Genomic DNA, 15,331 nt, shown 5'->3' with positions numbered 1-15,331 from the left:
ATCAGCTCTCTGGGCCTCAGTTTCCTGCTCAGTCAAACCAGTTGCTGTCTAGTAGATTCTAACTTATACTGACCCTTTAGGACGGAGTAGAATTGCCCCATAGGGTTTCCAAGGCTGTACATCTTTACAGAAGCAGACCACCACATCTTTCTCCTGGGGAGTGGCTGGTGGGTTCAAATCACCAACCTTTTGGTTAGCAGCCAAGCACCTAAGTACTGCGCTACCAGGGCTCCTCTCCTCTGTCGAATGGGGTGTAATTGCCCCTACCTCACATGGTCTGTGCCAGGCTGGAGCCTGGGTCCCCTCAGATCATCCCTGCCCTTCAGCGCTAGAGGCCGGCCCCTGCACACTACATCTCTCTGCCCACTGACTTCTGGTTGGATTTAGCCAGTGGGAGGCACTGGAGGTAGATTGGACAGTGGGAGGAGGGGAGAAACCAGGGTATTTCTTCCCATCATCTTCTGGCTGAGCCTCTCATCAGACAAGGCCTCCCCATATGCTCATTTCTAAATAATCTCACCACCTCCCCCCTTTGGCTTCTCTGCTATGGAACCAACCCCTGCATTAAATCCCCTCTGTTTGAGATACTTCTATTTTCCTGATTAGACCCTGATGACACAGGGCTGCTGTGAGCTTTTTTTTTTTTTTTAATTCCGGAATAATTTAGACACAATGGAGCCCTTGTGGTACAGTGGTTAAGAGCTCGGCTGCTAACCAAAAGGCTGCTTAACCAAAAGTTCGAATCCACCAGCAACTCCTTAGAAACCCTATGGGGCAGTTCTACTCCATCCAATAAGGTCATTATGAGTCAGAATCGACTTGACAACAGGTTTAGACACAATAAAATTCCACCCTTTTAGTATACGATTCTGCAAGTTTGACAAACACATATAGTCATCCAACCACCACTAAAATCAAGATATAAAACCTTTCCAGCACCAAAAAAATTCTCCAGTGCCCTTTGTAAACTTCTCCTCATACCCCCAGGCCCTGGCAACCACTAGCCTGTTCATCCTCCCTATAGTTTTGCCTTTTCTAGAAGGTTATATGGAGTCTCTGGGTGGTACAAATGGTTAAGCACTCAGCTACTAACCAAAAGACTGAAGGTTCGAGTCCACTCAGAGGTGCCTCAGAAGAAAGGCCTGGTCATCTACTTCCAAAAGATCATAGCCATTGAAAACTCCACAGAGCACACACAGTTCTACTCTAACACAGATGGGGGTCACCGCGAGTCAGCATCAACTTGATGGAAACTGGTTTTGTTAGAAGGTCATATCAGTGAAATTATATAGAACGTGGCCTTTTGTGTCTGACTTTCCCCACCGTGATGCAATGGAGATTCATTCATGTCATTGTATGTACTAGCTCCTTCCTTTTGGTTGCTGAGTGGTTTTCCATGGTAAGAACATACCACAGTTTGTCTATCCATTCCCTAGCTGGTAGCTACTGTGAGCTATTGGAAGGAGCACTGGTGGTGCAGTGGTTAAGTTCTCAGTTACTAAACAAAAGGTTGGCAGTTCGAACCCACCAATTGCTCTGGGGGAGAAAGATGTGGCAGTCTGCTTGCTTAAAGATTGCAGCTTTGGAAACCTTATGGGGCAGTTTTACTCTGTCCTATAGTGTCACTGTGAGTTGGAATTGATTTGACCGCGATGGGTTGGGTAGTGGGTGAGCCTTTGGTGACTTAACATTGGTAAAGCGCTTAGGCTGGTAACCGTTATGTATGTGTCAGCTGCTATTATTATGCTGAGGGCACTTGCTGAGAAGTGGGCCTCTGTCGTTCCTGCTCCCCTAACTGTGTCTGCGGACGACACATGCCCCCCTCAGCAGGAAGAGAGAGACCATCCCTCCCAGGCCTAAAGGGCCAAGACTGCATCTGGTGCAGACGTGGCAGGGACTGGCCCTTACAGGGAACCTCCCCACCCCATCCCTGTAGCTGAAAGTGGGCGCCGAGCCCACGCATGCGAGACGCTGCGGCTCCTCTGCCTGCCAAGATCAGCATCTGGAAAGCTTCTTTGCAGCCCTGGAGCCCCTTCCCCCAGCACTGGGGTGATGATGAGAAAGTTGGGACCCGTCTCAGACACTTCTCTTCATGCAGTTTGTCCTGCCAAAATCCAAGAGCCGGAGGTGGAGGCTGGTGAGTGGAGGCCAGCCTGGGGAGGATGGAGGACAGGCCTGGATTTGGGGGAATTCACAATATTTAGGAGTCCTTGGGTGGTGCAAACAGTTAACGTGCTTGGTTGCTAGCCAAAATGTTGGAGGTTCGAGTCTACCCAGAGATGGCTTGGAAGAAAGGCCTGTTGACGTGCCTCCAAAAAATCCACCAGTGAAAACCCTGACATACATGCGGTCACCATGAGTTGGAATTAACTCAATGGCAAAAGGACTGACCTGGACACAATATCTGGGGTGAGCGTGGGATCAGAGATCAGAGGGTTCCCCTCACCTGGGTCACCAAGAAGGACATTTCACATTTCACCATCAGCTGATGTGTTCTGAGCCGTCACTACTACCCTTCTCTGCCAACCTGCTGGGGTAGGGATGAGGGTCGGTGGATTGGATCTGGGGCAGGGCTCTTGATAAAAAAGAGGGCAGAGAGACAGGGCTGCTGGGCTGGGAGGAGTTGGATAGCTCTAGTTCAAATCTCACCCCTGCTGTGTGCCTCGGTTTTCTCATCTTTAAAATGGGATGCTAATAACAATAGTCATCCCCCAGAGTTGAGAAGTCCTAAAACCACACCCAACACATAGTCTGGTGTTATATAGCATTAGCCATTATTGTCAGAGACCCTATACTTAGTGGAGCCTGGTCCAGGCCTCTTCCTTCCCCTGTATTTCCTCTGCCTGGGAGCGCCCCAAGAAAAGGGCCTTGTTTCCTTTCTCTTCCACTGTTCCCTCACACAGGGGCTCCCCAGGGTAGGCTCAATTCTCTTCCTGACCCCTAGACTATCAGGAAGTCCAGACCTCCCGTGTTTTCCATTTCTCCAGCCCATTCCCTTAGCTGACCCGACAGAGACCTCGTTTTTTGTCTCAGAACCGGAAGGGAGGCGGAAGTGGTCTGTCGGTGTGGCTCTGTGTCCCTGGGGACTTTACCTTTGTCTGGGGGCTGTGGTACCCCTGACAGACGGCTGGATATGTCTGTGACCATGACATCCCCCACCCCCAGGTCCCTGGGGAGATGGCAAACTGCTGAGCCAGCCGAGGCACCGTTGGGGGGGGCCACTTCCTCCCCAGCCCTCAGGTCCCCGCAGAGTGCTAAGATTTCCGCTTGATAGCTCCTCAGTGAGGAGAGGACCCAGTTTTCTTTGTCTGGTCCCCTGTGGGTCAGACACCTGGTTTCTAGAGGTTGCCCAGGCAACACACTGTACTTGGCAGAGGATGTGGTGAGGTCTTCTGGAGGCCTGAGTAGACCCTGAGGTCTTTCCCATAACCACCTGAGGCCTGGCCTGGAACCGAGGGAGCCCCGTGGACTAGCCCAGGTCTGAGGGATCCTTCAGGCCTGTGTTGGGCCTAAGTGGACTGTGGGATTTAACCCAGAACTGAGTGGGCCTTCAGGTCTGGGTTGGGCCTGAGTGGACCCTGAGGTCTGGTTCAGGAAAAGAAGCCGTGTCTGGAGTCACCGGTCACCCTCTGCCTTTCCTCATCTCCCCATCAAAGTCCCACTATCCTGTGTTACAGCTATTTGGTTTCTTCTCTGTCTGCTCCATCCAACCTCAGCTTGTGGATGATAGCAACCAATGAAGCTACATACCTGTGCCTAGCACAGTCTGGGGCCAGAGAGCCATGCAGTACAGAAAACCCATGCTTACTAATAGTGTTAATATGTTGGCTCTTAATATTAATTTCCTTATTAATACTTTAAGCATGCTTATTCTTAATATAAATGTTAATAGCATATATTGGATAACAGTGATATGTTTATTAACATTATTTATTAATATTTTTATGATTGCTATTTTTTGTATTATAGGAACTATTTTACAACTAGAAGTCTGGTCATTTGTTACCTTTTATTTTATTTTTCATGCCTTTGTAAATTTTTTGAATTGATAATACGAGGTAAACATTTCAATTAGTCCCTCAGGGTAAAATGTCTGGGGTCGCCTCCTACCCAGTCCCCCCAGGTCCTCAGTCCTCCCTGAGGGTAACTGCTGTGACAGGTGTCTTGTGCCTCCTCCCGGAGATGGCCTGTGCATCCATAGGCAAATGTGTGTGTATTTATACAGCCCTTATAAATGCACCCCAAAATGCAGGCAAGCGACACACAGAGGTCTACCCTGTGCTTTTTTCAACTTAACACGCTCCCTGGAGGTGGTTTCATATATGCATTGACATATAAGACTACTCCATTTTTATTTTTTAATAGGCATACATGAATTGACTTTATTTTCATTTTTCATCCTTTGGCTTTTCAGACACTCTTTATTGGACTGTAATACACCCACAGAAGAGGGCACCTAGCTGCTCCCTCCTTTTTATTGGTTGCACCGTCTGGGTATCAAACTGCTTTAAATTTTCAAATTTAATTTTTCATTGGAATGGGAAATGTCTGCCCACGTTACAAAAGTCAGCAGGTACAAAAAGGGTTCCCAGGGTTAAATCAGGTTCCCTGCCATCCCTTGTTCCTCATCTCTCAGTTTCCCTCCCAGGATGTGAAAACGCACCATTCTCTTCTTCCTGTGAGATTCTGGATATTTTGTGCACACATAGTAGAACATCGGCTCCATTAGGGCAGGGGGTCTTTTCTGTTTCATTCCCTGATATATTTCCAGCCTTTAGAATAATGCCTGGCACATACCAAAAAAAAAAAAAATCATATGCTGTAGAGTCAAAGTGTGTCAGAATAGAACTGTGGTCCATAGGGCTTCCAACGGCTGTGATCTTTTGGAAGTAGATGGCTAGGCTTTTCTTCTGAGGTACCTCTGGGTGGATTCAAACTGCCAACTTTTCTGTTAGTAGCTGAGGGTTTAAACATTTGAGCCACCCAGGGACTTTTAGCCTCGTATATGTTGTTGTTACCATTAAGTCGATTTCAACTCATGGCAACCCCATGTGTGCAGAGTAGAACTGCTCTACAGGGTTTTCAAGGCAGTGATCTTTTGGAAGCAGATTGTCAGGCCTGTGTTCTGAGGTGCATCTGGATGGGTTCAAACCGCCAACTTTTCGGCTAGTAGTCAAGGTGCTTAGTTCATTTGTTAAATAAACATATAAGCAGATTATGCGTACATCTTCACAAATGGCAGCATAATTTCAGGGAATCTTAAAAAAGGTTGTCTCCCAGCAGAACATAAGTTTTATGAACAAAAAATACCAAACCAGTTGCCATGGAGTCCATTCTGACTCATGGCAATCCTCTGTGTGCCAGAGTAGAACTGGATTCCATAGGATTTTCAATGTTGATTTTTCAGAAGCAGATTGCCAGGTCTTTCTTCCAAGGTGCCTCTTGGTGGACTTGAACCTTCAACCTTTTGGTTAGCAATCAAGCTGTTAACCATTTGCATCACCCAGCTCTATGAGGGCAGGAATATATTTTTTTTCTTGTTTTGTTCACCCATATGCCTGGGCTCCCAAAACAATCTGTAGCGCCCAGTAGGTGCTCCAAAATATTTATTAAAAGAATGAAGAGCTTCTCTATATCTTCTTGTCCACAGGTGTGCAAACACAAGGCATCAGAAAATTAAGGTATGTTTTGTCTCTGATGCTGGGCACACAGAAACCCAGGAGAAAGAGAATGAGGGAAAGAGGGAGAAACCAGAGAATTGTGCAGAAGACTGGGCCCCATCCTGAAAGGCAGGGAGCAGCCTGGGCCTGCTGGTTGACCACAGTCAGCGCCCTGGCAGACTGCGGGGTGTTGCCAACCTTCATGGGGCAAGGGAACAGCTCCTGAACTCTGCAGTCTTGTCAAGGCAGAACCAGTCCTGTCTTTGGTACGTGGTACATAGTGAGAACTTGATTTGTTGGATAGACACACAATGGAGCCCTGGTGGCAAAGTGGTTAAGTGTTTGGCTGCTAACCAAAATTTTGCCAGTCTGAATCCACTAGCAGTTCCTTGGAAACCCTATGGGGCAGTTCTACTCTGTCCTATAGGGTTGCTATGAGTTGGAATCGACTGTACTGCATCTGGTTTGGGTTTTATGGGCAGACACTTAGCGTTTATTTGTTGAGTAGACCCCACTACAACTAACAACAGACATACCCGTTTCGGTCGAGTGGATTCCAACAACAGACACACAGTAGGTGCTTAATGGGTACTTGCTGCGTTGATTAATAATAGGTACTTCATCCCAGGATTGCAGGGATAGTCCAAGAGTAGACCTGGAGTCAAGACAAGTAGTTTCAGGTTGAGGCCACCTGGCCAGGAGCGCCGTACATCATGGAGATGCGTGACGTCACGCGCCGGCCAATTCTCACGGGTGGGGGCCGGACGGGGCAAGGCGGGAGGTGGGGGGGCGGACAAAGGAGCCCTGCGTGCCGCCCCCGCCAGTCTTAGCGCTCTCCGGCCAGCCGGCCACATCTGGAATTCATTCCTAACGCCGCCGCCGGAAAGGGGCGGAGAGGAGGGCGGGGCGAGAGGGGGGCTGAGGCAGTGGCTCTCCCCGCCCCCTCCCTGCGTCCCAGGTCCCCAGCCCCGGGACGCAGCCGAGCCCGGCGGGCAACCCCAGCCCCAGCCGCGGCTGCCCGGGGGACGCAGACGCCGAGGCCCCTCCGGCCAGGGCAGGGACCCGAGCCGGCCTAGCCAGGTGAGCGCGCTTGGCGAGAGGAAGGTAGAAAGGGCGGGCCCCGGTCCCCCGAGGTCCCGGGATTGGAGCTGGGGGACCCGGCCAGGGGTCGGGGGCGCACCAGGAAGCGCAAGCGCCGCCTGTGCTCCTGTTGCAAGAGGGGGTGGTCCCCTTGCGCCCTCTCCATGACTCCAGGCGGCTCCCACTGCCTCGGCCACGCTCCCCGCCTTCCCCAGCGGCAGGAAGTTGGCGCCGAGGAGAAGGCGGAATCCGAATGCTTTCGGCTGGAGACGCTGGGAGGGAGGACGGTGCACCCGGGGGCTGGGGGGTTTGGGGAGGGGGGGTGTAGAGCGCCTCTCTTGGTGACCAGGGCTGGGCAAGGGCGAAAGGTGTAGCGCGCTGAGGAGCCTCCGAGTCGAGGGGCGGTGCCCCCGGGAGGGCAGTCGCCCACTGCCTGCATGTCTGGGTCTCTGCCTCAGTTTCCCAGCGTAGTTCGCCTCAAGGCACCCCCCCGTGGGGGCGTGGCTTTGTTTTGGAATGAAAGGTAGCGAGACTGCTTGGCTCCAGCGCCTCCTCTTTCCTCTCGGGCCTGGGAGGCGCGTGGGTTTGGGCTCGCGTGGCGAGGACCCCGCGTTGTCCCTGCTCCGCAGAGCGTCCGGACCTATCCCCCTCCTCCGGCACGGGTTGACTCATCCGGGGATTTCCACCACCTTCTCGGTGTCTGCTCTTGTCAGACGCTCCCGGCGCCACGCGCTGAGCCCACGGTCCCCCAAGCGTGGCGTGACGCAGGCGCGGCACTCGTGCGGCTGCTGTTTGGATCTCTCCCTCCCAGTTTTCCGGGAATCTCAAGGCGGGAGCCCTGACAAGACGGAGAGGAGCCCGGTTTACCCATTTGGAGGTGTGGGGGTCCGGCGCGTGTAGCGGTCGCGGGAGAAAGGAGGCGCGGCTCCAGCGCGATCGAGAGTGGATACCGCGCATTCCTCGGCCAGATAAGGACGCTGAGAGTGCAGCCGGGGCGGGTCCTGCTGCTGTCTCCACGGTGACGCACTGGGCTTCGCTAGTGGGGCGGAGGGGCGGGGGCGTGCTGCGTGCGGACGGAGGTGGCGCTGGCCTTCTTTGCTGTTGTTTTGGGCCTGAGCCGCGCTTAGGATCCTCCACCCTTGGGGGCCCACTGGGGCCCCTTTGGTTCATTCATTACACACTTTTCCTGAGTGTCTACTGTATGCTAGGAAACAGTGGAGGCTTTGGGGACAGATTTGGTCGCTGGACTCTGGCACTCACATTTTACCGTGGAAGCCAGTCAGAAAACAAGAAATACGATAATAATTTCCGATAGCAGCAAGTGGTGTGAAGACAATAAAGCCTGATGCTGAGAAAGAAAGGGCCTAGAGGAAGGCGGCCACTGTAGGCTGGTGGGCAGGTGAGGCCCCTCTGACAAAGCGACATTTAAATGGAAACCAGAAGGATGACGAACCAGTCATTCAAGGATGGGGGGTGGGTGTGCAAGGTGAGCAACAGCTGGGGCAAAGGCCCTGAGGTGGAGATGGGGGCGGCAAGTAGAAGACCATTGTGGCTGGAGTGGAATGATTGCTGGAGAGAGTGGGAGGAGACTAGGTGGGTAGGGACCACCCATTCAGGGCTGTGGAGAGCCATGGAAGAATTTGGAGCCGGGGGTGACCTACTGGTTTTATAAATTAACCTCCCCCGGCTCCTGCTGCTGAGTGGAGAATAGCCTGTAGGGGGTCCTGACAGCTGGAAGGAAACCAGATGAAAGAGGGTGGGGGGCTGTCTAGGACAGGGGGCATGGTATTGATGGTTGACCGGGGGAACTGGAACCACAGGGTCTGCCCCTCTGGAACTAGGAGGGCACATAGCCTTCCTCCCACCTTCCCCTTGCCTAATCTCTGGCCAAATAGTCCAGTCTTTCTCTGTCTTTCTTCCCTTCCCTTCACAACCTGCCACTTGTTCCTCTCACTCCACTTCAGGCCTGGTCTGTTCTGAGCCCAGTGACCTCTTCCTGAGCCTCTGGGAGGTAGTCAGGACTGCCCTGTGACAGTGAACAAGTGACAGACCTGGGAGCTTGGCCCACAGGAGGGGAAGAGACAAGGCCTCTATCTGCCTGGGGGTGACTCCTCTGCCAGCCCCAGTGTCTTGGCCCTGCTTCCTCTTTCTGGGAAGCACAGACAGCCTTAAGTTCCTGCCTCTGTTCTCCTTTAGCCAGTAGGGAAAATGAGACAGAGGAGGAAGTATGGGCCTCAGTTTCACCTTTTCTGACTAGAAGAGCTGTACCTCCCTTTGCAGATGAACTGACAGCCTCCTGGGCCTGCAGAAAGTCAGGGGAAGAAGGAAGAAGGCAGGGAAGAAGACAGACTTTTTGTTGGTTACTGGGGTGTGAGGGCTGAGTCCATTTATTACTTAAAATCAGCTGTAAATCTTTCTCTTAGCAACTGGACTGGAGAGGGGTGGCAGCCCCCACATGAGCCCTGGGGTGGGAGAGGGACACACCCTGGGCTTCTCCGCCATCAAATATGGTTCCCAGGCCTGTGACAGAGGCCTTAATTCTCAATTTTGAACTCCAGGAGGGGCCCAGCAGGCCAGGGCAGTCTGGGGACGTCTGGTCGGGGTAACCCAGCGGTCAGGCCAGGCTCAAACATTCCCCAGGGACATCCACAGCCATAACTCGGTCCTTGGAAAAACAGAGCTCCAGCTGCCTGTAAACGACCCAACCCATACTGCTAGCTAGCGGTAGTGCGCCCCCAACTGGACAATCATATGCCGAGGATGCAAAATTTAGGCCAGTAGGCAAATCGCTCAGTGCCCTGGGATTGAAAATGAGCTAACCAGGGTGCGGGCTGTTTCCGGCTCGACGGCCTGTCTGGTAAGACAGTGGCCTGGGCCAAGCCAGTCCGGGGCCAGCTGCGGCGGGGAGAGGGCATTGGGGAGTCCGGGCCCTGGCCGGCGGGAAAACAAGGGGCCTCTGTGTGGCGATCTGGGCGGGGCGGCCATCCCCAGGGAGGTACACAAGCCCTTCTCTGTTTCCAAACTAGGACGGATGTCCCTTCAGCAGGAGAAACAGCTGCCTTTGTCGGGCTGGGGGCCAGGGTGTCCCTTTGAAGGGGCATCCGGGGGGCTGAGATGACTGCGTGACCCCGGTAGCCCCCCATCACCCCCAGACTCACTAGGAACCGGCCTAACCAGCCTTTTCTGGAAGGTGCTGCTGGCACACATGTGGTCCTTGCCAGGCGAGTTTCCGGAGACCTGGGGACGGGTCTTCCTGTGCCCTCTCTGATTAGCTGACAGCTGGAGCTTCCTCCCAGCCCCCCCTTCTGAAAGGCAGACCCTGCAGTGGCCCCTCAGAGACCCCCACCCTACTCTGAAGGTGGGGGAAGGCCACGATATCTATCACTCATCCTCAGCCCAGGAGAACCTCTCCCGCCCTTCCCTCCCATGGCTCAGTTTTCCTGGAGAGAGGGGTGACTCAGGCTTTCATAGACACAAACACTGCCCCCATCCCCCCGCAGGGCTACACACCCCCTCACATGACTTCAGCGCAGTTGCCCCATCCTCCCAGCCAGGACCTCCCAGACAGGTCTCCCATGGCTCCTCCATCTCATCTCCCCCTCCCAGCCTTCCCCGCACCGGAAGTGACTGGAGAGCAAGGACTCCACCCCTGTTGTTCCAGGGGCCTCACATCTGGATTTCATCCGGGCTGAGGAGGGGGATGCAAGTGCCCTGCCCACCCCCTTGGGATCCTCTTTCCCAGAGCAGAGCTAGATGGTGCTGATGACAACAGGCTGTTGGGAATCTTGGCTGGCTGACTCAGTCAGCATCCACTTCCAAAACATTGGGTGGGGGGCCCTCAGTCCAGAGCTCTACGTGTGGTGGAAGAGGGGGGTGGTAATAATAACATAAGCTAATATAATTATATGCTAAGCATGCCTAATGCATCATTTAACAGGATTTAAACCCCTATAAGGTGGGCTTTCTTCTCCCCACTGCACAGACATTGAGACCGAGAGGCCGACTTGCCCAAGGTCCCACAGTGTGTTAGTAGTGGAGTGGGGATGGACACTGAATTGCTTCCAAAATCTGTGTCCTTTAAGATGGCATGACCTCAGGGATGCTCAAATCTCAGGGCCACCCAGGTGTCTCCTCGAGACCTTATTTTGGGAGCACCCATGGCCTCAAGGCTTAGGCCTAGGCTGAAATCCTGGGCAGTGGGTGGTAATGAGCAGGGCATGGTGCTATCAGCAGCAAACATCTCTGTGGCTCAGGTCAGCAGGTGGCTTGAGGCCTGAGGCTTGTGTGAATGCTGGAGAAAGGAGACAATCCTCCAGGCCCTGCCCAAGGCTCACTCTCAGGTAGCTAGGCAAGGCTCGTGGAAGGCTACATTGTGCCCATTTGGAGGGGGGAGCTTCTGGAAGGAGTTCAGTTTCTTTTCCTTTGAAAGACAGTGTAGCCTAAGGGTTATAGAGACTGCAGAGCCAGTCTCTCTGGCTCCACCACTTGCCTGCTTTGAGACTTTGGGAAAGTGAGTTGACCTCTCTGGGTTTCCCATCTGTAAAATGGGGATACAGTAATGCTCCTTCTGACCATATGGGACCACTCAGCAAGAAGGGACAGAGTTGAGACTCAAACTACAGCCGTCCAAGGTCAAAGCCCAGGCCGCATCCACCACCTTGACCTGTCTGTCTGTCTCTCCTCTATGCAGCTCTGACAGCCCCATGGCCCCAGCCAGCCACTGAGCCCCACCATGGGCAGCCTATACTCGGAGTACCTGAGCCCCACCAAGGTCCTGGAACACTACAACTACACAAAGGAGACACTGGACACACAGGAGACACCGTCCCGCCAGGTGGCCTCAGCCCTCATCATCATCACCTGCTGCGCCATCGTGCTGGAAAATCTGCTGGTGCTCATTGCAGTCGCACGCAACAGCAAGTTGCACTCAGCCATGTACCTGTTCCTGGGCAATCTGGCCGCCTCGGACCTCCTGGCAGGTGTGGCCTTCATAGTCAATACCTTGCTCTCAGGCCCTGTCACATTGGGACTGACACCTGTGCAGTGGTTTGCCCGTGAGGGCTCTGCCTTCATCACACTCTCCGCCTCTGTCTTCAGCCTCCTGGCCATTGCCATTGAGCGGCGCGTTGCCATTGCCAAGGTCAAGCTGTATGGCAGTGACAAGAGCTGCCGTATGCTGCTGCTCATCATGGCCTCCTGGCTCATCTCGCTGGCTCTCGGTGGCCTGCCCATCCTTGGCTGGAATTGCCTAGGCCACCTGGATGCCTGCTCCACTGTCTTGCCACTCTACGCCAAACAGTATGTGCTCTGTGTGGTGACCATCTTCTCCATCATCTTGTTGGCCATCGTGGCTCTGTACATCCGCATCTACTGCGTGGTACGCTCAAGCCAGGCCGATGTACCTGGCTCGCAGACGCTGGCCCTGCTTAAGACGGTCACCATTGTACTGGGTGTTTTCATCATCTGCTGGCTGCCCGCCTTTAGCATCCTCCTCCTGGACTATTTCTGTACCGTCCGGTCCTGCCCTATCCTCTACAAAGCCCACTACTTCTTTGCCTTCGCCACCCTCAACTCGCTGCTCAACCCTGTCATCTACACATGGCGCAGCCGGGACCTGCGGCAGGAGGTGCTGCGGCCCCTGCGGTGCTGGCGGCAGGCAACGGGGGTACGAGGACGGCGGGGTGGGACCCCGGGCCACCGCCTTCTGCCCCTGCGCAGCTCCAGCTCACTGGAAAGGGGCACACACATGCCCACATCACCCACGTTTCTGGAGGGCAACACGGTGGTCTGAGGGGTGGGTGGGCTGACAACCAGGTTGACGGCAGAGGGCCACATGGAGAGGTGCTGGGTGACCTCAGACAGAGATGAGGGGCTGCCCGGCATGATGCCCCCACTCTGCAGACCTGGGTGGTATTGGAAACATTCCACAGCTGGTTTGGCCGAGGCACTGACCAGTCGGATGGCAGAGCTGCTGCAGGGTCCCGGAGGCCAGCACCCGTGCCTGGCATGACCCTTTAGAACTGGATCATGGGGCCAGGGTGATTCCAGGTAGACACTCAAGGGGAGCTCGGAGCAGGAACGATTGACCAACTGGTACAGAGGATTTCAACATCGGAACAACTCCTGACCCTCTGGCCTGCTTCAGACTCCCCTCTCTGAATTACCCTCCTGCCACCTTCTCCTGGCAACCTCGGGCCGCTTCCCTGGAACCTCTGTCCTCAGGGGCTGGAGGCCTCCTCCCTGGCCTCCAGGGCTGCCTTCATTACAGTCCCTGGGCCCAAATCCACAGCTTCCCCAAATTTCATCAGCTGCCACTTTGGCTACTTCTTCCCTTTCCTCTCACTCTCCGAGATGCCAGGAAACCACAGAGTGGGGGTGGGGAGCTGAGCCCCATTCTCAGACCTCATCGGGCAATTGCACTATTGGGGCACAGAGAAATTACCAAAGGCTGGAAAAATCGGTTTGGGGAGGGGGCAGAGAAAGGGATTTGGGCCTCCCAGTGAGGCAGGGTAGAACCTGAGAAAGTTTTAAGGGAGATATTTGCACAGGACCCCCCCTAAAATCAAACCATACCCAAACTACTCCCACCATCAGCCACGGCCAAGGTACCAGGCCCCTAAGGCAGAGCCATCCTCAGCCACTGTGCCTCCCTTCAAGTTGTATTGAATGGAGCATGGAGTTGGGGTGACCAAGGACATTTCCTGGGGACACTCTCCCCTAAATTGCCCCAGAAAAATTTTGCTCAATCCCGCGGATGGATGGAAGGGACATTGCGGTACAGATGTATATTTATGTGACTGTGTGTGTCTGTGTGTGCATGTGTGTGATGTCTGTGACCTGGTTCCCTGCCGTTTCCCCCAGAGTGGATGCTGTTCTGTCTCCTCATGTCTGTGTTGAAGATGCCAAAGGGGGTTCCGGTCCTGTAGAGACCCCTTAGAAATTGCTGGCTCATCTCCCCGCTTGAGAGCTGGGATGCAGCTCACCTCGGGGAAGAAAACCTCATGCCTCCAACTCAAGAATGCAAAGGTTGAAGGGGTCTTTGGGGGGCAAGGAGCCAGTCAGGGGCTTGTCTCCCCTCATACAGCTCCCCAGACACCCCACATGCCTGAGACCCAAATCTGGGCCAATAAACGGTTCAATTTCTTTTTCTGATCCTGACTGTGTCTTTTTTAGGGCTTCAGAACGGGTTCATGCTGGTTCAACCTCCCTGCTGAGAATTTGCATTTCTAACAAGTTCCCAGGTGATGCTAATACTGCTGGTTAGGGACCAATACTGAGAACCACCAGTAGAGCAGTGGTTCTCAAAATTTATTATACACGAGAATCACCTGGAAGTCGTGTTAAACTGTAGATTCTCATTCAGTACAGCTGGGGTGGAAATGCAAATTTTTGGCAGGGGTTTGAAGCCCTGGTCTTTCTAGGCTTAAGGTGGCAGTTCCCTCATTATTGTCCTGTGGCTGGGGTAGATGGGACTGGCGGGTGGCCACTGCCTAGGCAACTCATCCCTTCTGGCCTTCCCATTCTGCGCCCCGACCCCTAGCCTTGTGGAGCCAGGATTGCAGTGGCTTCTGGGGTCAGCGCTGACTTTTTCCCTAGGACAGCTATCTGTCTGGCCTCTCCCAGAAACTGCGGGTGATTAATTACGCCCAGGGCTGCCCTGCTTTCCTTCAAAGAGACAGTCAATGAGTTGGGGCGGGGGGGCCTTCCTCCTTCCCTTTCAGGAGAGCTGGAGAGATGATCTTGGGGGCACAGCAGCCCCAGATACCCCTTCAGGGCACAGTATTCCCAAAAGTAATGGCTTACTGTCATCCAGCACTTTACGGGAACTGGGGGGGATGGTGGTGGTGGTGGTGGTTGTTACAAACTCCTTTTATGGAGATGGGGCCTCAGAGAAGTTAAGTGAACTGCTCAGAGTCACACAGCCAGTGGGGGCAGTGCCTGTCTGAACGTGAACCCAGGCAGGTTGACTCCGCATTGCTGGCGCCACCACTGAGCTAAAAAAGGGCCCCTCAGCCCCCTCCTTGCATGGATGGTGGGGGGAGGCATGGGCCACCAACCCTACCCAGAACCAGGAGAAGCCCAGATGGCTTGCAGCTGGGGGGTGGGTCCCTAGCTCGGCTCTGGGGTGACTCCTCCTTTGCCCCCGAGGCACAGGGCCCAGCGGCTCCTTTGAAGCCAAGTTTGGAGCTTTGTTGGGGTGGGGGAAGCCCAGGCCCCTAAGAGGAAGCCCCACCCAGCAACACCAGCACAAACAAGCACAACCAGTGGGAGAGAAGGAGTGGGACAGACTGCTGCCAGGGGACAAGGGGCTGTACCCACCCCCTATATTGGAATTCCCTTCTCCATCAGAGACAAGCTCTGCCTGGAAACCTGAGCCCTTGCTGGGATTGGTGGGAGGGGAAAGAGGCACAGGCTAGGCAAGCATCAATAAATTTCCCCCAAATACCCACAGGCTTTCTCTCTCTCCTTCTTCAGGCCTCTGTTCAAACATCACCTCCTCAAAAAGCCCCACCCTGACCACCCCCTTCCCTCTCTATCTAGCCCCTCAACTGCTTATCAGCTGGCCATTAAAAACCTTTTGCTGTCAAGTC

At 54.0% G+C, this 15,331-nt stretch overlaps 2 protein-coding genes across 6 annotated transcripts; one reads left to right on the top strand and one right to left on the bottom strand.

The window, feature by feature from the left end:
- Positions 1-9,725, bottom strand: LOC135230530 (basic proline-rich protein-like). The gene is made up of 5 exons (XM_064279893.1): positions 9,561-9,725; positions 9,225-9,333; positions 7,608-7,776; positions 6,197-7,388; positions 1-4,786 (listed from the first exon to the last, which is right to left on the bottom strand). Exons 1-4 carry the CDS (start codon positions 9,723-9,725, stop codon positions 6,242-6,244), a joined length of 1,590 nt encoding a protein of 529 aa, XP_064135963.1. The 3' UTR covers positions 1-4,786; positions 6,197-6,241.
- S1PR2 (sphingosine-1-phosphate receptor 2) lies at positions 6,641-13,892 on the top strand. Of its 5 annotated transcripts, none has more exons than XM_010593360.3 (2): positions 6,641-6,740; positions 11,431-13,892. In XM_010593360.3, the coding sequence occupies exon 2, from the start codon at positions 11,473-11,475 to the stop codon at positions 12,529-12,531; it is 1,059 nt and encodes a 352-aa protein (XP_010591662.1). In that variant the 5' UTR covers positions 6,641-6,740; positions 11,431-11,472; the 3' UTR covers positions 12,532-13,892. The 5 variants fall into 5 exon arrangements, with proteins under 5 accessions (XP_010591662.1, XP_023408215.1, XP_023408212.1 ...); XM_023552447.2 differs by lacking the exon at positions 6,641-6,740 and adding an exon at positions 7,092-7,617; XM_023552444.2 differs by lacking the exon at positions 6,641-6,740 and adding an exon at positions 7,092-7,758.
- The last annotated feature ends 1,439 nt before the right edge of the window (positions 13,893-15,331 follow it).

This window comes from Loxodonta africana, chromosome 3 (genome assembly GCF_030014295.1).
Source record: "Loxodonta africana isolate mLoxAfr1 chromosome 3, mLoxAfr1.hap2, whole genome shotgun sequence".
In the NCBI taxonomy this organism is placed as follows: domain Eukaryota; kingdom Metazoa; phylum Chordata; class Mammalia; order Proboscidea; family Elephantidae; genus Loxodonta; species Loxodonta africana.
This window is presented reverse-complemented; position numbering and strand designations above follow the sequence as displayed.